This window comes from Sus scrofa, chromosome 13 (assembly GCF_000003025.6).
Source record: "Sus scrofa isolate TJ Tabasco breed Duroc chromosome 13, Sscrofa11.1, whole genome shotgun sequence".
Lineage (NCBI taxonomy): Eukaryota > Metazoa > Chordata > Mammalia > Artiodactyla > Suidae > Sus > Sus scrofa.
Window position 1 is genome coordinate 31,790,705 of NC_010455.5, and position 21,134 is coordinate 31,811,838.

The window sequence follows — 21,134 nt, forward strand, 5'->3', positions numbered from 1 at the left end:
TATGGTGCAGGTTGGATCATGGATTCCGATTCTGCATTGCTGTGGCTGTGGTGTAGGCCAGCAGCTACAGCTCGGATTAGACCTCTAGCCTGGGAACCTCCATATGCCTTGGGTGCGGCCCTGAAAAGACAAAAGACAAAAAAACAAAACAAACAAACAAAAAATAGCAAGTCTTAGCTGTGCTGGCCCACCTGGGAGGATTACTTGTGTGTAAAGAAAGGGTACCTTCCTTCCTTTCACCTTCTCTCCCTCCTCCATTCTTTCTTCCTCTCTCCCTCTCTCCTTCCTTCCTTCTTCTCTCTTTTTTCCCTTCCTTTACCTTCCATTCCTTTACTTTCCTTTCTTCATAGGGTCATAGCATGGGCTGTGGACCCAGCAGTGAAAAGACAGAAAGACCCCAGTCCCTATGAACCTTCCTTCTGGTGGGGGAGTAAGACAGGTGAACAGGATCAAAAAAGAAAGAACATGATGACTAGATCAAGAGTATCAGGGAGTAGGGACACCATCTCACTCCACTAAGCGAGGCCACGCATCAAACCTGCAACCTCATGGTTACTAGTTGGATTCGTTTCTGCTGCACCACAACAGGAACTACCCCCTGCATTGTTAATAGTAAGTCAACGGTCCCTGAAGAGCAAGGATTAAATGGATCCATATTCTGCATCTATTAACAAATTTAAGAATATCCATTTACGGAGTTCCCGTCGTGGTTCAGTGGTTAATGAATCCAACTAGGAACCATGAGGTTTTGGGTTCGATCCCTGGCCTTGCTCAGTGGGTTAACGATCTGGCGTTGCCATGAGCTGTGGTGTAGGTTGCAGACGTGGCTCAGATCTCGAGTTGCTGTGACTGTGGCGTAGGCCGGCAGCTACAGCTCTGATTAGACCCCTAGCCGGGGAACTTCCATATGCGTCTGGAGTGGCCCTAGAAAAGGCAAAAAGACAAAAAAAAAAAAAAAAAGAATATCTGTTTGCCACCCATTTGCTATTCAGGGGCAAGTAGGGCACTCTCTGAAACTGGAGCACCTAAGCAAGGGATGAACTTTCCAAAAGAAATACTTCACTAACAGTGGATAAATTCTGGAGAGAATTTCAGAGATAAGGACTGGCAGAAGACAGAAATGAGCACCTATCAGGGCTATGAGGAGCTGTACTAGTCTGATGTCATTAGGCTGACAACGCAAATGACCATGCCTGGCCAGGGAACTCCTATGGCCCAACCTCATGTCCTGAATGCTCCTTGGAGAAGACAGTGTTTCCAGTGCACTCCATAATCAAAGTCCTCAGCAGAAAGAACCTGCTCCAAGCTGGTTTCAGGACATCAAAGTGGGCTCCTAAGCAGGCCTGGGAAGTCCCTTATCTTTTCATCCCACTGAGGGCTTGGATCATCTAACTTGTCGGTCCATCCCTCTACTATCTGTCAAACACTCCTTTCTCTCTATTCAGAGTAGCTCAACAGTATTTACTGATCTTTTTACTGTGGTCCAGGCATGGGACATACAGAGAGAAGAAAACAATATTCACCCTCAAGATGTTCTCAGTCTAGAGAGCAGTCAAACAATAGAAGTCTGGGGAGATCTAGCAAAGGACTGGGAGTACATGGGGTGGCTAGCGCACAAAGAGCATCAGCTAGTTAGCATGAGACCAGGACATGTGGAAGGGGAATTGGGATCCGGAAGACTGGGAAGCTCCAGGGAAACCTCAGGATGGCAGAGGGGAAGTGAACAGTATGTGGTCCTCTTCTAGCCTGGATGCTGGATGAAACCCTTCTCCCTTTAATCTCATGAGTCATTCAATTTTCAGGTACTACCCCAGGGCCAGTGGCCAGGATTAATTTTAAAGGGCACTCTTACCCAGGAGCCTACTAAAGCACTTTTCATCTTTCCAGGAAAGGAGCAGAAAAGGCAAACTTTCCTTTTGTCTTTTTGAGTCTACTTCTGGAGAAAGATCATATCAGCAGGTCAAATTCTTGTTGCTTAGTGACAAAGGGAGGTTGTCACAATGCTCCTGATTGTTGAGGCAAGGCCTAGCCTGCTGCCCCTTGTGCTTCCTGCTCTGTTCTTACTTTTTTCTGAGAGAGATCTGACCCTAGGCATTAACAGCTTTTGAGAGGGTTCTTATAAGCAGATATATATAAAGCTCCACAGTGGAGTCTGATGATCTCACAGTCAATGAAACATCAGAGAATATTTTAGAGGTGCAACCATACTGCCAGGAATATAAATTTAAAACACAATTAATGGAGTCAGAAGAAATACTAAAAGGGGATGGTGACTCTTAGGATAAAAGTGCTGCTTCAGAATAAGGCTCTGTCAACTTTTCAGGAGTTTGTGGGGACTGGGAACACTAATTGTAGCAGGTAAATGTTACAAGGGCCCAAGTGAAGGAGGAGAGCATGACAGAGGAGCAAAAGAAGCAGGATGAAAATATCTTGGTCCCATTCTAAGCTAGCTAGCCTCGAGCAGATTATATTTTCTCGTTCATTTATAATACAGGGACATGGACAGTTCACTCCTTTTACTAACCCAAAGAAGCTGGCAATTAGCCTCTAAAAATGCGCCAAAGTAAAGTTCAACAACAGGAAACACTTAAACCCTGCTGGTGTCACTATGCAAGTCCTACTAGACAGAAAGCTCACTCTATCAGAATAGTTATCTCCTCTCACATGTATTCACAACTACAAAAAGGTTCATTGCTATATCTATCTAGGAGAACAACTATAAGCAGGCTGGAGTTCCCATCGTGGCACAGCAGAAACGAATCTGACTAGGAACCATGAGGTTGTAGGTTCGATCCCTGGCCTGGCTCAGTGTGGGTTAAGGATCCAGCATTGCTATGGTTGAGGTGTAGGCCAGCAGCTGTAGCTTCAATTGGACCCCTAGCCTGGGAACCTCCATATGCCACGGGTGCGGCCCTAAAGAGCCCCCCCCCAAAAAAAGAAAGACAATAAACACATCCATCACCCCCAAGTTTCTTTCTACCCATTGGTAATACTTCTCTATGGTATTCATTGGCCTCAAGCAACTGCTGTTTGGTTTTTTTGTCACTATAGATTTTCATTTTCTAGAATTTTATTTAAATGGAATTGTTCAATATGTATTCTTTTGTGTATCTGCCTTCTTTCACTGAGCATGATTATTCTGAGAATTATCCATGTTGTTGTGCCTAACACTATTCATTCCTTTTGATTGCTCAGTAGTTTTCCATTGTATGAATATGTCAAACCTTTCCTCTTGCTTTTTTCTTTTTTTAATTTATTTTTTTAAAGATTTTTTTTTAGGGTAGTTTTAGGTTCAAAGCAAAATTAAGGGAAAGGTGCATAGATTTCTCATATACTTTCTGTCCTTACACATGCAGAATAGTACATTTGTTATAATTGCTGAAGCTAAATGAACACATTATCACCTAAAGTCCATAAATTACCTTAGGTGTCTCTCTTGGTGTTGTACATTCTATGGGTATGAACAAATGTGTATAATGACGTGGGAGTTCCCGTCATTTTGGCTCAGTGGACACAAATCCAACTAGTAACCATGAGGTTGTGGGTTTGATCCCTGGCCTTGCTCAGTGAGTTAAGGATCTGCGGTTGCCATGAGCTGTGGTATACATTGCAGATGTGGCTGGGATCTTCCACTGATGTGGCTGTGGCTGTGTCCAGCAGCTGCAGTTCCGATTAGACCCCTAGCCTGGGAAATTCCATATGCCACAGGTGCGCCCTTAAAAAAAAAACCCACACACACAAAAAAACAAAAAACAAATATATAATGACATTTGCAATATTGTAGTATCAAACAGAGATGTTTCACTGCCCTAAAAATCCTGTGTTCCACCTATTCAGTGCTCCCTGACCTTTTTACTGTCTCCATAGTTTTGCCTTTTGTGGACTGTCATATAGCTGGAATCCTGCCTTTTCAAGATTGGCTTCTTTCACATAGTAAAATGCATTCGTTTCTTCCATGTCTTTTCATAGCTAATATTTATTTTAGTGCTGAATAGTATTCCATTGTCTGGATATACCACAGTTTATTTATACATTCACCTATGCACACTGACATCTTGGTTGCTTCCAAGTTTTGGCAATTATGACTAAAACTGCAATAGGGTTATGCATGGACCCACAGCATGTAGAAGTTCCCAGGTCAGGAATCAAATCCCTACCAAAGCAGCAATCCCAGCCAAAGCAGTAACAACATCAGATCCTTAACCCTTAAGCTGCTGAACTACCAGGGAACTCACTCACCTGTGTCTTTTGAAATTACACACCAATCACATTTTTGTCCCCACAACACATCACTAAAACTGCACCTGTCAAGGTCACCAATAATTAATTTTCAATCATTTTCCTTGACCTATCAGCAGTATTTGGCACAAGTGTCCTCCTCCTCTTTGAAGGATTGGCCCAGTGGTTTCCACAGCATCTCACTCTGCTGGTGTCCTTCTGCCATCCCCGACCACTCCCACTCTGGCTCCTTTGCTGTTTTTTCTCATCTAGACCTTTAAACATTGTGTGTCCTGGGACTCAATACAATCTGTTTTTCCATCCATACTCCTTCATTGGTGATCTCATCTTATTTCATGACTTCAAAAGCCATCTATAACTATTGTGCATAAAGTGACTCCTGAGAGGGTTTGCATTGGCGATATGTGGGTGGGCTGCAGGGTGTAAGTGTAGAGGTATGAGGGTTCTTTTTGTGAGTTGTGCATGGGCAGTATATTTCACACAGTGACACGTGGAGAAATATAGGCCACCAAGGCTGGCCAATGATTAAATGATGAACGGTTAAAACCGTTAAGACCGTTAAAACCGTTAGTTGCTAGTGGCGGCGGGGGCTGGCCCAAGGAGCAGGGATTAACTCTCATTGGTCAGAGTGCGCCTTGGGGGCGTGGCCACGTACGCTTAGGCAATCTCCGTGGGACTTAGTGACCTCCAGGCTGATCACCAGGTTGGGCGTGCTCCCATCCTCAGAGGTGGCGGCATTTCGGGTTTGGGTGGGGTGGGCTGGAGAAGAGTCTGGTGAAGGTGGGGTTAGGGTTGAGGAACTGTCAGGGCTTTCCGGATAGGTTCGGGATTCCCAGGGATCTAAAGGATTTTCCGAGGGCGCTGGCCTCTCCCCTTGAGTCTTCCCTTGGAGTTCCTAGTCACCCTTTCTTTCCTTGTGATGAAAAACTGCCTTGGCTCTTCAAGGAGACCTGACTTAAGTGCTTACCCTTGGAGAGCTATTTTCATCAGATGCCCTAGGGTCCATGGTCTCCCGGCCTGCCTCAGAGAGGCAAAGAAAAGAGTCTGCCCCAGAAGTTAGGGTGAACCAAAACCCAGGGAATCCCAATGGGATTGGTCTTTTTTCTTTTTTCTTTTTTTTTAGGTCTGCATCAGCGGCATATGGGGAGGTTCCCAGGCTAGGGTTCAAATAGGAGCTGCAACTGCTGGCCTATGCCACAGCCATAGCAGCGCGGGATCTGAGCCGCGTCTTTGACCTACACTACAGCTCAGGGCAACGCCGGATCGTTACCCCATGGACTGAGGCTGGGGATCCCAACCTGTGTCCTCCTGAATACTAGCCAGATTCGTTTCCGCTGAGTGACAGGAACTCCTGGGAATGGTCTTTGACTATGATTACAGGAAATCCCTTGGAGGTCTCTGGAAAAGACAAGGAATGATTTAGTCCAGGAGCCCAGAGCATGTCTCCTGGTAGAAAAGAAGAGGCTGAAGATGAGAGAAAGTGACTGTGTCAGGTTTGAGGCAGGCCTGGTTGAAGTCAGAGGGGTCATGAAGTCTGAGGAAGGGACCAGATTTTCCTGCAGCCAAGTGGAGGAGCTGTAGTGGCACTTGGATGGCCTTGCACTGTGGTCTCAGGATTCTCAGAGCTGAAGATGGGGTCAGATAGGAGGGCTCTGTGCCCCTTAGGACACCCTTTTCAGCCCACGTATTCCCACTGCCCATCACTGTGCCAAGGCCCTTCTTGGGGGAATAGCCCCGTTCCCCACGGTGCACAGAAAACTTTCCCTGCCTTTTAAGCTTCCATTATTGAGTTTAGGGGATAAGAGAGGGAGAGAACTCTGCCCTTGGAAGTTATTAATGTGTGCATTTCAGTTTTCATTTACTTTAGAATGGCTAGGGTCCTACCTAGGAATGATTACCTTTTCATTACTAGTGTTGTACTAGTATCTGCAAGGAGAGGGGTCTCTGCAGATGGGAATATAAAAGCGTGTATACAGATAGCACGGTGACAGGTGAATGCACAGTGACCGAGATCATCAAGTCCCAGGTGGTCGTTAAACATTGTGGGGTGGGTATAACCATGGAATTACTTCAATTACATTTAAGAAAACTGGTAAGAGGAGTTCTCATCGTGGCTCAGTGGTTAACAAACCCGACTAGTATCCATGAGGACACGGGTTTGATCCCTGGCCTCCATCCAGTTGAGGATCCAGTGTTGCCATGAAGTGTGGTGTGGTGTAGTATAGGTTGCAGATTCGGCTCAGATACTGTGTTTCTGTGGCTGTAGTGTAGGCTGGCAGCTACAGCTCTGTTTCAAACCCTAGCCTGGGAACTTCCATATGCTGCTGGTGCTGCCCTAAAAAAAGACAAAAAAAAAAAAAAACTGATAAGAGAAATTAGGTCTGGAAACTGGGGAGTAGTTATTATAAACCCCAAGCCACATGCTATAAATTACTCTCCTCCATTAACATAAAGAGAAATGGAAGACAATAGAGGATTTATCATCTAGATGTTATAATAATGGCCTTGTAGGGCTATGTATAAAATTGTCTGGATTATAAATTTAGACCTTAGATGGAGGAAATTGTTAGTTTGGATAGGAGAAAGAAATATTTGGACAATCAAATAAGTAAAAATAAGAATCCCATATTTACTTCAATTCATCACCTTTATTAAAATATATAATAAAGTCTGCTGATCTAGGAACTTGAAATGTACTAATTGAAAACAATCATATATTTAAATTCGTGGATACTTGGGAAGTTTTGCTCCATTGTCCTAATTTAGTTCCCATTTAGTTACTTAATATTTTCTGAGCACCTATTATGTGCCAGGCACAATTTCTAGATTCTGAGACTATAGTAGTGAATGAAACAGACAAAAATTTCTATGCTCAAAGAGCTTAGGAGTTCCCGTCGTGGCTCAGTGGTTAACGAATCCAACTAAGAACGATGAGGTCACGGGTTTGATCCCTGGCCTTGCTCCGTGGGTTAAGGATATGGCGTTGCTGTGAGCTGTGGTGTAGGCTGCAGACGCGGCTCAGATCCCGCGCTGCTGTGGCTTTGGCATAGGCTGGTGGCTACAGCTCCGATTTGACCCCTAGCCTGGGAACCTCCATATGCCGCAGGAGCGGCCCTAGAAAAGGCAAAAAGACAAGAAAAAAAAAAAAAGAGCTTAAAATTACTTTCTGGTAGGTACGGGTGTGCATGCTGAGACAGAAAAACTAAGATAAATTAATAAAATATATAGCATGTTAAAATGATAGTGTGCTTTGAAGAAAAAGCAGGGGAGAGACTTTATGATTACTGAAGTGTTACAATTTTGAATAAATTGAGAGAATACTTGAAGGAGGTGGGACAGCCTATTAATGCTGATATTTGAGGAAGGAGTAAGCCAAGAAGGAGGAACAGAATGGAAAAGGGATCTGAAGCTCATGTGCAAAGGAGAGCAATAGGGAGCAGTTCCATAAAGGTGTGCAATGGAGTGTAGATAGGAGAGAAGCAAAGCTAAGGGAAGATTGTAGAAGAGACAGGGAAAAAAAAAAAGAACTCTGGCTTGTAGTGGGGAGTTTGAGCAAAGTGGTAATATGATCTAACTTAGGGTTAGAGTAACTTTGCTTCTCAGAGAGGACTATAGAGTAGGACAAGGATGAGATCAGGGAGACCATTTTGGATTATAGTAATTCAAGCTTGTGGCAGTGGAATAAGGTTGTCAGATTTACCAAATAAAAATACAGGATACCCAGTTAAATTTCTGGCTTGTTTTGAAGGAATTACCTTAGTATTTGCTAAAAGACTGGATGTGAGAAAGACTGGATGTGAGAAAGAGGCTTTTGGCCTAAGCAACCGGCACGATGAAGTTGCTATTAACTGGAACGGGAAGAGTAAGTGGAGAATATTTGAGGGGAAAGATGATGACCTTGGTTTTGGACATGTTAAATTTGAAGTGCACATTAGTCATCCAAATATAGATGTCAAGTCAGCAGTTGAATATAGGGGTCTGATGTCCAGGAGAGGGGTCTGGGCTGGAGGTAACAACTTTGGGAGTTGTCGGCTAATCCAGGGTATTTATCCATTTATTAGTCTTTTATTGTGGGGAATTTCAAACTTACAGAGATTGTTAATGATCTCCATTATACCTGTCACCTAGCTTCAACGATTATCAACCCAAGGCCAGTGTGTACTCCTCCCCAGCTCCACAAGCTCATCTCCATTATTTTAAAGCAAAACACAAAAATATTAATTTTATCTATTTAAAACTTATATATGTATATAGTGTTTTATCATAACCAAAATATCATCATACTTAAAATGACAATTTCTTTTTTTTTAATGGTCATGGCATATGGAAGTTCCCAGGCTGGGGATTGAACCTGTGCCTCTGCCAAGATTCGAGCTGCTGTAGTTGGATTCTTAACCCACTGTGCCATAGCAAGAACACCAAAATGACAATTTCTTCATATCATTAAGTAGCTGGTCAATGTTTAAAATTCCCTATTTTCTTATAATTCAGGATCCAAAATAAATGGACCTGTACAGTTGACCCTTGAAAAACACAGGTTTGAATTCCATAAGTCCACTTATACATAAGTTTTTTTCAATAGTAAATGCTATAATACTACACAAGCAGTTCACTGAGTCCTGGGATGTGGAACTACATATAACTAGATTTTCAAATGTACGGAGGGTCAGCACCCTTAACCTCTGCATTGTTTAAAGATCAACTGTACTTGGTTGATGTGCCTCACACATCCCTTTTCATCTATAGTCTTCCACCCCTTCTAGTTTCTTGCTTTTTATGGGTTGAAAAAATAGAATTTAACTGTAGAATTTCCCACTCTCAAGGTTTTTGATGATTGCTTAATCAAATTAAGGCTCAATATTTTTGGTGAGTATACTTCTTTGATACTGTTGGGAACCTCCTGTAGAACCTTATCAGGAGGTGCACATTAAGTCTGGGTCTTTTTTTGTGATGAAAAGATCAATCCATTATCAAGTACCCTATCAGCCCTTCACGTCTTGGTTTTAGCAGGCATTGATGATCATTTACGAGATCATTTAATTTTCTTAGGGCTCCCAAATGGTGATACTCTAATTCTGCCATTCTGTGTTCATTAGCTGGAATACTTCTATAAAGAAGAACTTTTCCAGAGTTCCTGCTGTGGCACAGTGGGACCAGCAGCATCTGTACAGCTCCAGGATGCAGGTTTAATCCCCAGCCCAGCACAGTGGGTTAAAGGATCCCTCCTTGCTGCAGCTGCAGTGTAGGGATCATTCCTTGTGCTGTTGATGGCCAAAAAAGTAAAAACAAACAAACAAAACAACCTTTTTTATATCGTGTTGGTTACACCAAGGTACGGTTTGTACTAGGTAGGTAAGAAAGATAAATGAATATCTTCATTATTCAGTTTTTAGAATAATGAGTTGGTTGCCCATCCTCCAAAATTTTTAAAATATAATTACAAACTTAGCAGAGAAAGCCCCCACCCCAATCCACCCCCAAGCCCCCTGCCAAGTTAGCTCTCCAGCAGTCTTTGGCCCCAGTAGTCTTTGAGAACTTCCTGGTTCTCTGGTATAACAAGATATCTGAGACTCATCTTGCACATTTCCTGCCCCAGACCTGGTCCTTTTAGTGAGGATATTCAAGACCAAAAGCTGGGTGCTACAGTTCCCACTGAGGTGCACAGGAAATGAATCCGACTAGTTTCCGTGAGGATTCTGGTTTGATCCCTGGCCTTGATCACTTGATTAAGGATCTGGCATTGCCATGAGCTGTGATGTAGAATGCAGACTCGGCTAGGATCCTGCATTGGTTTGGCTGTGGTATAAGCTGGCAGCTGCAGCTCCGATTTGACCCCTAGCCTAGGAATTTCCATAAGCTGCAGGTGGGGCCCTAAAAAGCAAAAACAAACAAACATAAAAAAACAAAGCTGGATACCAAAGTTAGTCATTATTTCCTGGCATTTTCAGTGGACAGAGCTATGAAACATATTTTTAAGGAGAAAAATACATTGAGTTAATGACTTTTCAAAAAAAAATTTAATGAATTTTCAGAGTTCTTGCTGTAGTGTAACAGGATCAGTGGCATCTCTGCAGTGCTGGGACACAGGTTCAATCCCTGGCACAGTGGGTTAAGGATCTAGCTTTGCTGCAGGCATTGTGGTATCGGTCATGACTGCTGCTCAGCTCAGATCTGATCCCTGGCCCAGGAACTCCATATGCCTGGTAGCAGCCAAAAAAAAGAGAGTTAATGGTTTTTCAATTTACTTCAAACGTAGGATTTGAATTTATTTCAAACGTAAGTTTCAATTTATTTCAAACCTTTATAAAAAGTTTTTTGTTTAGCTTTGTTATTTTTTCATTTGTATCTCTTTTCTCATACACTGAAAATTTTGAATCCCAAAATTTGATAGAAAAAAAAAATTTTTTTTTGTCTTTTCTAGGGCGGCATGTGAGGCATATGGAGGTTCCCAGGCTAGGAGTCTAATCAGAGCTGTAGCCGCCAGCCTATGCCAGAGCCACAGCAACACCAGATCCAAGCCGTGTCTGAGACCTACACCACAGCTCACAGCAATACCAGATTCTCAACCCACTGAGTGAGGCCAGGGATGGAACCTGCAACCTCATGGTTCCTAGCCAGATTTGTTTCCGCTGAGCCACAACGGGAACTCCCCCAAAATTTTTATAAATATTTTTATATAAAAATATATTCTTTTTTCCCTCTCCTCACTATGGTTACTGAAAACAGATACACAGATTCCTGTGTTGCTCATTTTTTTCTTTAGTACTTGTTCCACTAGGGATGTGGAGTCATGTTACCATGTTTAGAGGCACAAGAAATAAACCCTCTCTGTGGGGCTCAATCATTACCTTGCTTGTTTCATTTTGCTTTGTTGTTGAGATTGCTTTGGTTTTTCCCATTTTCATTTAATTTTATTTTTTAATTGTTATTGTAACAAGTCACACTTCAACGTAACAGAAATTCTCTAAGGTTTAATTATATGAAAAGTATACTAAAATGTCTATTTGTTCAGAACTTATATTTCATTTTATCTAGATCTATATTGGGGAACTGATATGAGTGGGAATCATTTTCTGATGTCCTCATGGTAATATATTATCTGAAAAATACGAATGTTCTGTGGGATCAGAAGGACGAAATTTAGAAATTGGGCTTGTTTCATAAAATCCAGGCTCTATGATCATCATAATGAACTATATTACTCAGCGTGTAGGATTGAGCAGAATAGGAAACTTCGGTTAAGAGGTGTAGGACGGCACATTTGCCCAAAGCAATAACTCTTCAACTAGATTCTTTTTTTTTTTTTTTTTCCTTTTTAGGGCCTTACGCACAGCATATGGAAGATATCAGGCTAGGGGTCGAATTGGAGCTGCAGCTGCAGGCCTACACCACAGCCACAGCAGCACTGGATCTGAGCCACATCTGCAACGTACGCCATAGCTTGCAGCAATGCTGAATCCTTAACCCACTGAGCAAGGCCAGGGATTGAACCAGCATCCCTGAGGAGACTATGTCAGGTTCCACTAAGCCACAGTGGGAATTCCTCAGCTAGCTTCTTTACTTCCCAAAGTCAGCTCTCTTGGCATTCCAATATCCTATGGACTGAGAAGAACTAGTCTCCTTGGGCTAGATTACAGATTAAGTCATTCATTGTATCAGGCAATAAAAGAGGTTATTGGTCTTTTCCTAAAAGTATATTAGTAGAGTGGCAGAAGAAAACAAGAGAGCAGAGGATGAAGGCGAATTTACTGTTTCACAGGTGGCTGGGCTCTCTCTGGTGTTAAGGAGGGGAATTTGTTTGTGATTTAACTGCACATACACACTCACACACAAACCTACAAAACCTGTTTCTGGCACATAGATAATGGGAATTTTTGCCAAGTGGATAAGAATGTAACTGCTGAAATATTTTCATCTGCATATAATAGTTAACCAGCAAAGTAATCTTTGGAGAAAAAATTATACTATATTAACACTTTAATATTCCTCTCTTCTTTTTAAAAGGAATAATCATAAGACATGAATTTTAATGTCTGGAATATCAAAGAGATGCTCAGTATTCCCTCAGGTTCTGGGTAAGTTTTCTGGTTATATACTCTGATACTTAAGAGGATCTTAGAGTTGTATTGATTTCATAGAAACAGGCTCCCCTTCCTATTGGTTTATAATAATAGACTTATCCCATATAGCTTCTTCCCCTTCTCTTCCCCTCACTTGTCACCACTGTACCCTCCCATATTTGTCTTCTTCTTTTGCCTATTTTCTGATTATAAAAGCAATGTCAATTCATCAATGTGTGTTAACTGAACAATGACTCTGTCTAGCACTAGACCTACTGACTAGGAGGCCTGTGAGAGTTAAGACACTGTCCAACATCTGGAAACTCTCGCTTTATTTGGAGCTATTGCTATTGAAACAGCAAGGAACAAATTCAATTCAATATTCAGATACATATTCAATTGTGTAGTACAATTTGCAGATATCATGAAATTAAGAACTACTCCAACTGTATGTTTTTTGTTTTTCAGGGGTTTTTTTTAGTGCTGCACCTATGGCATATGGAAATTCCCAGGCTAGGGATGAAATCAAAGCTGCAGCTGCCAGCCTGCACACAGCCATAGCAACACAGGATTCAAGCTGTGTCTGTGACCTATACCACAGTTCACGACAATGCTGGATACTTCACCCATTGAGCAAGACCAAAGATCAGACCAGCATCCTTATAGATACTAGTTGGGTTCATTACCATTGAACCACAGCAGGAGCTCCAGAACTACTCCAACTGTTGAGAGGGCTCATTGAGATATTTCCCCCTCTACCACTCCACTGAGGTACTTATATTCGTGTCCACCAGCCATGCAGTAGGCCTGCCATTGCTAACTTAGTGGGTGTGCCCGAGAAGTAGTATATATTAAGGGATTTCCAGTTGTTTTTGGTATTCTTTTATCATTGGATGGTTTCTTTTCTTCCTAACACCTTCCAAAAACAGCAAAAACCTAGAACCTTATTATTTTTATTTCCTGAAAAGAAAAAAAAGTATCTGTAGTTGATACAGAGTAAGGGAAAATCTATGTTTAATTCCATCCTAGCTTTAAAATGTAAAAATTCTTCATGACTCCTGTAGGCTCACAGAGCTGTTTCTTTTCCAGCCCAGTTAATTATTCTCTTTGACCTAAGAGGGAAGTCACAGGGAGCTATTTGGCTATTTTAAGCAATGATTATGCAACCCATATTATAATATATGTGTGCAGTCCATTACCTTAGCTAATCTTAGAAAATGATTCTATGAGTCAAAATAATTTCTCTTTTCTGTTCTGAACAAGTAGCGTTTCTTTTTGTCTTGTATCAATATATGATTATTCCTTTGGCTTAGACATGCTATCTATTTTCTTTTATTTTTTATTTTTATTTTTGTCTTTTCTTGGGCCGCACCCATGGCATATGGAGGTTCCCAGGCTAGGAGTCTAATCGGAGCTATAGCTGCCGTCCTACACCACGGCCGTAGCAATGCCTGATCCAAGCCATGTCTGTGACCTACACCACAGCTCACAGCAATGCCAGATCCAAGCCATGTCTGTGACCTACACCATAGCTCACAGCAACGCCAGATCCTTAACCCACTGAGCAAGGTCGGGGATTGAACCCGAAACCTCATGGTTTCTAGTCAGATACGTTAACCACTGAGTCACAATGGGAATGCCTTTATTTTATTTATTTATTTATTTTGTGTGTGTGTGTGTGTGTGTGTGTGCTATTTTATTTTTGTCTTTTTGCCGTTTTCTGAGGCCACTCCTGTGGCATGTGGAGGTTCTCAGGCTAGGGGTCTAATTGGGGTTGTACCTGCCTGCCTACGCCAGAGCCACAGCAATGTGGGATCTGAGCCGTGTCTGGGACCTACACCACAGCTCAGGACAATGCCGGATCCTTAACCCACTGGGCAGGGTCAGGGATCGAACCCTCAACCTCATGGTTCCTAGTCAGATTTGTTAACCACTGAGCCACGATGGGAACTCCTGTGCTATTTTATTTATTTATTTATTTATTTTGTCTTTTGTTGTTGTTGTTGTTGTTGTTGCTATTTCTTGGGCCGCTCCCGCGGCATATGGAGGTTCCCAGGCTAGGGGTGGAATCGGAGCTGTAGCCACCGGCCTACACCAGAGCCACAGCAACGCGGGATCCGAGCCGCGTCTGCAACCTACACCACAGCTCACGGCAACGCCGGATCGTTAACCCACTGTGCAAGGGCAGGGACCGAACCCGCAACCTCATGGTTCCTAGTCGGATTCGTTAACCACTGCGCCACGACGGGAACTCCTGTGCTGTCTATTTTAAATTTAACATTTGGAAAAGGAATGATCTGCATGTGTGTGTGTTATTGAAAAGCATGTTTTCTTGGGTTACACAACAGCATTAAGTAGCACAAACTGTTACTGCAATGTCTTTCAAGTAAAAACTGGAAGTCTGTATGTTTTACTGTCTCCTACTTACGTGCTATCTCTATAGTAGGCTCACTACACTGTGTTCAAGTGTGAATGTATCATTATCAATATCATTATCCCTTCATATGTGAGATTTAGACTGGCATAAGTATCCATGGGAAGCAATTTGGAAGTCCACAGCTAAAAGTTTAAAACAAACAAGGATAAGACACTAAAAGTATGAAAGAGAATAACACCTCACTTGAAAAACAATTTTTTGGGCCATATCCATGGCTTGTGGAAGTTCCTGGGCCAGGGATCGAATCTAAGCTGCAGCTGCGACCTACACCATATCCTTAAGCCAGATCCTTTGCCCAATGTACTAGTTTGGGGATTGAACCAGCAGCACCACAGAGACAAGCCAGATCATTAACCCACTATGCCACTCCCAAAAAACAATTTTTAATGGCCCTTCCTATGTGCAGATCTCAATTGATCATATTCTTCAGTCTGGATGAGGCCTATATTAGTCTGCTTGGGCTGCCATAACAAAGTATAATAAGCTGGACAACTTAAACAACAGAAATTAATTTTCTCACAGTTCTGGAGGTTGAAAGTCCTAGAACCCTATGCCAGCATGATTGGTTTTTGGTGAGGACTCCTTTGGGGAAAGAATGAGGGCAAGCTCTTAGGTGTTTCTTCTTACAAGGACAGTAATTCTGTCATGAGGTGTTTTTTTTGTTTTGTTTTTTTTTTTTGCCATTTCTTGGGTCGCTCCCATGGCATATGAAGGTTCCCAGGCTAGGACCCGCCAGCCTACACCACAGCCACAGCAACGTGGGATCCAAGCCATGTCTGCAACCTACACCACAGCTTACAGCAATGCCAGATTCTTAACCCACTGACCAAGGCCAGGGATTAAACCTGCAACCTCATGGTTCCTAGTCGGATTCGTTAACCACTGAGCCACGATGGGAACTCCTGTCATGAGGATTTAACCACCTCTCCTCATCTAACCCTAAGCACCGCCCTCAAAAATCATCACAATAGAGATTAGGGCTTCAACATAGGAATTTGGGAAGGATGCAAACATTTAGTCCGTATTTATCTTGTGTTCGTGGTATTATAGTTCCTCCTCTCCCTCCAGTCCTGCTCCTTTCCTTCCCTATAGACATACACTCTAGGAGAGTTAATGTGTACCCTTCCAATTAAACTTATACACACTCAGTTACATACTTGTTTAATGTGTATGATGTAGGCTTATAAGTTTACACTGATATATGAGAGAGTTCATTGAGTATTTACTTTCCGTACTCAAAAGTATATTTTTGAGGCTTATCCACATGGTTATATGTAAATCTAGCTTATGTGTCTATTACTCCATCAGTTATGTGCATATGCTATATTTTATTTTTTATCTATTCCCTTGGAAATAAACAAATTCAGCCTCTTAAAAGACAGTGCTTTCCATACCCTCACACCATGCACAAGAATAAACTCAAAATGGCTTAAAGTCTTAAACATAAGACCTGACACCATAAAACTCCTAGAAGAGAACATAGGCAAAACATTCTCAAGCATAAATTGTACAAATGTTTTATTAGATCAGTCTCCCAAGGCAATTGAAATTATCAAAAAACAAAGACAACCTATTTGCAAATCATGCAACCAACAAGAGCTTAATCTCCAAAATATACAAATAACTCACATAAATCAACAAAAATAACAACCCAGTTGAAAAACTGGGCAGAAGACCTAAATAGACATTTCTTCAAAGAAGACATATGGATAGGCCAGTGGGCACATGGGAAAAGATGCTCAGTATCACTAATTATTAATTATTAGAGAAATGTAAAAACTACAGTGAAGGGAGTACCCACTGTCATGCAATGGGATCAGTGGCATCTCTGCAGTGCTAGGATGCAGGTTAGATCCTGGCATTGCCATAGCTGCAGCACAGATAACTGCAACTCAGATCTGTTATCTGGTCTGGGAACTCCACATGCTGTGGGTGGCCAAAACAGAAAAAAAACTACAATGAGGTACCACCTCATACCAGTCAGAATGGCCATCATTAATAAGTCTAAAAACAATGTGAGAAGGTGTGGCAAAAAGGGAACCCTCCTACACTGTTGTTGGAAACATAAATTGGTATAACCACTACAGAAAACAATATAGAGGTTCCTTAGAAAACTAAAAATGGAATTTCCATTTAATCCAGTGGTCCCATTCCTGGGCATATATCCAGACAAAACTGTAATTCAAAAAGACATATGGCCTGTTATGTTCATAACAGCACTATTCACAATAGCCTAGACACAGAAACACCTAAATGCCCATTAGCAGACAAATGGATTAAGAAGATGTGGTACGTATGTATGTACAATGGAAAACTACTCAGCCATAAAGAAGAATGAAATGATGCCATTCACAGCAACATGGATGCAACTAGAGATTATCGTATCAAATGAAGTAAGAAAGACAGTACTATATGATATCACTTATATATGAAATCTAAAATATGACACAGGAGTTCCCGTTGTGGCTCAGTGGTTAACAAATCTGACTAGGAACCATGTTGTGGGTTCGATCCCTGGCCTTGCTCCATGGGTTAAGGATCCAGCATTGCCATGAGCTGTGGTGTAGGTCGCAGACGTGGCTCGGATCTGGCCTTGCTGTGGCTGTGGCATAGGCCGGTGGCTACAGCTCCGATTGGACCCCTAGCCTGGGAACTTCCACATGCCAGGGGTGCGGCCCCAGAATAGACAAAAAGACAAAAAAATAAGACACAAATGAAACTATCTACAAAACAGAAACAGACTCGCAGACATAGAGAACAGATCTGTGGTTGCCAAGTGGGAGGGGGAGGGGGAGTGATGGAGTGGGAGTTTGGGATTAGCAGATACAAACATATTTATTTTTTTCTTTTTATGGCCACACCTGCAGCATATGGAAGTTCCCAGGCTAAGGGCTGAATCGGAGCTGCAGCTGCCAGCCTATGCCACAGCCACAGGAACACAGGGTCCAAGCGGCATCTATGCCCTACACTGCAACTTGCAGCAGCATTGCTGGATCCTTAACCTGCTAAGCAAGACCAGGGATCTAACTCATATCTTCATGGACACTATGTTGGGTTCTTAACCTGCTGAGCCACTACAGGAACTCCAACTATTGCATTTAGAATGGATAAACAATGTCCTACCATATAGCACAGGGAACCATATCTAATCTCCTGGGATATAAATGTATAACTGAGTCACTTCGCTGTACAGCGGAAATCGGAGCAACATTGCAAATCAATTATATTTCAATAAAAAGACAATATTCTCTGAATTCCTAAAAAATTTATGAATGTTGATTTCCAAAATGATGTTATAGCCTACAGTGTTGTTGTACAAGGAATTATGGTATTTTTTTTTTTTTTGTCTTTTTTGTTGTTGTTTTTGTTGTTGCTATTTCTTGGGCCGCTCCCGCGGCATATGGAGGTTCCCAGGCTAGGGGTCGAATCGGAGCTGTAGCCACCGGCCTACGCCAGAGCCACAGCAACGCAAGACCTGAGCCAGGTCTGCAACCTACACCACAGCTCACGGCAACGCCGGATTGTTAACCCACTGAGCAAGGGCAGGGACCGAACCCGCAACCTCATGGTTCCTAGTCGGATTCGTTAACCACTGCGCCACGACGGGAACTCCCCGGAATTATGGTATTTGTCCTTAGTGTATGAATTTCTATTTGATTGTTCCTAGATTGTTGTAATCAAATGTCTGGCATTCAGAATTTGTTTCATTATAGGTAGTACTGGCAGTGCGCAGGGGACCAGGAGTCAAAACAAGCTAACATTCTGCCCAGAATATTCCAATATAGGTTTTGTTTTTTTTCCCCCAGCACTCAAGGCATATGGAAGTTCCTGGGCCAGAGATCCAATCCAAGCCAAAGCTACGACCTATGCCACAGCTGCAGCGACACCATATCCCTAACCTATTGTGCTGGCCAGGGATCAAAACTGCACCACTGCAGAGAGGATACTGGATCCTTAACCACACCTCAGCGGGATCTCCCTGAAATAGTTCAGAATTATGGTTTCATTTGATCAAGATGTTTGTCCATTTGATATGATTTTATTTTCTTAATTTCAGGACTACTAGGTCATCTAACTGGAATAATAATCAGACTGATTACTCCAGTCTCAGTGATTCCCAGTTCCTTTTTGGATCCCAGTTCTGTCCAGAAAGTTCAGAGACCCTGTCAACACCCTTGGACTTTGGTGTCCATTTGAGACATCCAAAACAGTCACAACAGAATTCTCTGGATGTAAGTCTGATTTTCAGAATTTCTTTGCACGTTTCACAGTCATTATGGAGATAAACTGTAAAGACTTATTCTACTGGATTATATTTCAGAATTGTACATCTCACCTAAATAGATTAGTATGATTGGTGACTCATTTGACTTGGTAGTCTAAAATAGAAAACATATTCATAGTTGCATTTTCTTACATTACTAAAACAATATAGAATAGTGCCATTATCTTGACCACTCCTAGGGAGTGCCAAATATTGCATGATGTTTTCTAAGATTAGTCATACTATTGTTTGTGAATACTCAATAAGAAAAAAGAACTTTAGGAGTTCCCGCCGTGGCGCAGTGGCTAATGAATCTGACTAGGAACCATGAGGTTGTGGGTTTGATCCCTGGCCTCTCTCAGTGGGTTAAGGATCCGGCGTTGCCGTGAGCTGTGGTGTAGGTTGCAGATGCGGCTCGGATCCCGTGTTGCTGTGGCTCTGGCGTAGGCCAGCGGCTACAGCTCCGATTCAACCCCTAGCCTGGGAACCTCCATATGTCACGGGAGCAGCCCAAGAAATGGCAAAAAGAAAAAAAAAAAATTGCAAAAATTTGGGAGTTCCCGTTGTGGCACAGTGGTTAACGAATCCAACTAGGAACCATGAGGTTGCGGGTTCGGTCCCTGCCCTTGCTCAGTGGGTTCACGATCCGGCGTTGCCGTGAGCTGTGGTGTAGGTTGCAGATGCGGCTCGGATCCGCGTTGCTGTGGCTCTGGTGTAGGCCGGTGGCTACAGCTCCGATTCAACCCCTAGCCTGGGAACCTCCATATGCCGCGGGAGCGGCCCAAGAAATAGCAACAACAACAACAACAACAAAGAAAAAAGAACTTTAGAGAATTAGGAAGAATTAGGAATAGAGTTCTGTGGTGGCCTAGTGGTTAAGGACCCAGCGTTGTCAATGCTGTGATTAGGGTCACTGTTGTGGTGCAGGTTCCATCCCTGGTCTGAGAACTTCCACATACCCACAGGTGTAGCCAAAAAAAAAAAAAAAAAAAGAAGAAAAACAGGAATAAAGTTACATAGATTTTATTTTACATAGACATTTTTTTCCTAAGAAACTTCAAGTGTTCTGTGAAATTTAGTCTACTATGCCACATTATCCTTGAAGGAGATAAGGATTCTGAGGCCTAAATTGATGAATAAGGGCCAGAATGAGGGAAAGAGTCTCTTGAGTCTGTGACTTTTTTAGACCAGCCTATCTTCTTTTGTGAGTCAGAAATATTTTTATATGTTTATTTTTTTTGGTTTAGAACCAGATTTAACTTTATACACAGATTTAACTGCATCAAATAGAGACTTAATGAGTAAGTTTAGATCAGCGATTTCAGTTAGTAAAGTATGCTCTATTTCAGTACAAAAGTTGGAACCGGGAGTTCCCGTCGTGGCGCAGTGGTTAACGAATCTGACTAGGAACCATGAGGTTGTGGGTTCCATCCCTGCCCTTGCTCAGTGGGTTCACGATCCAGCGTTGCCGTGAGCTGTGGTGTAGGTTGCAGACGCAGGGCTCGGATCCCGCGTTGCTGTGGCTCTGGTGTAGGCCGGTGGCTACAGCTCCAATTCAACGCCTAGCCTGGGAACCTCCATATGCCGCGGGAGCGGCCCAAGAAATAGCAACAACAACAACAACAACAACAACAAAAGAAAAAAGACAAAAAGACAAAAAAAAAAAAAGTTGGAACCTAGTGATATGAAAGAGTAAATATACTTCCTGAATGTTTCAGAATAAGCTTTGCCTTGGAATGCAAGACATGGCTTACCAAGTGCCAGAAATTACATGTCAAACTTATCAACAAATCTGGTTCATCAGTGGCTGGGCAAGAGCAATTTGAGGTGAACTTATTAATATAAAAACTTTAACACATTATCTCAAATATAGCACAATTTTCTGTGGCTGCCTTTAAATTTTTGCAGTTGATTAAGCCACTTTAGCTGACATTTTAAATAGTTTTGGTGAGATAAGGCAGAAATTATATTAGAAAAAAGTTGCTTTATTTTAATATTCTGGTGCATATGAAACAAAGAGGAAGTACTACTAATATTAAAGTTTGCACTTAATGTGACCCTTCATTGTATAGAAAAGAGTGAATGTTGTAGGCATTTTTATGTGTGAAATGCTATGATATTGTTTTTCTCATTG

The 21,134-nt window shown here is 42.2% G+C and overlaps 1 protein-coding gene across 1 annotated transcript in view; it reads left to right on the forward strand.

The window, feature by feature from the left end:
• The window catches only part of CCDC36 (coiled-coil domain containing 36), a 33,949-nt gene continuing 25,073 nt past the window's right edge, over positions 12,259-21,134 (forward strand). The window contains exons 1-2 of the mRNA XM_005669538.3: positions 12,259-12,314; positions 18,794-18,968. Coding sequence (XP_005669595.2) covers positions 12,259-12,314; positions 18,794-18,968 — 231 coding nt within the window. The remainder of the gene's footprint in view (positions 12,315-18,793; positions 18,969-21,134) is intronic.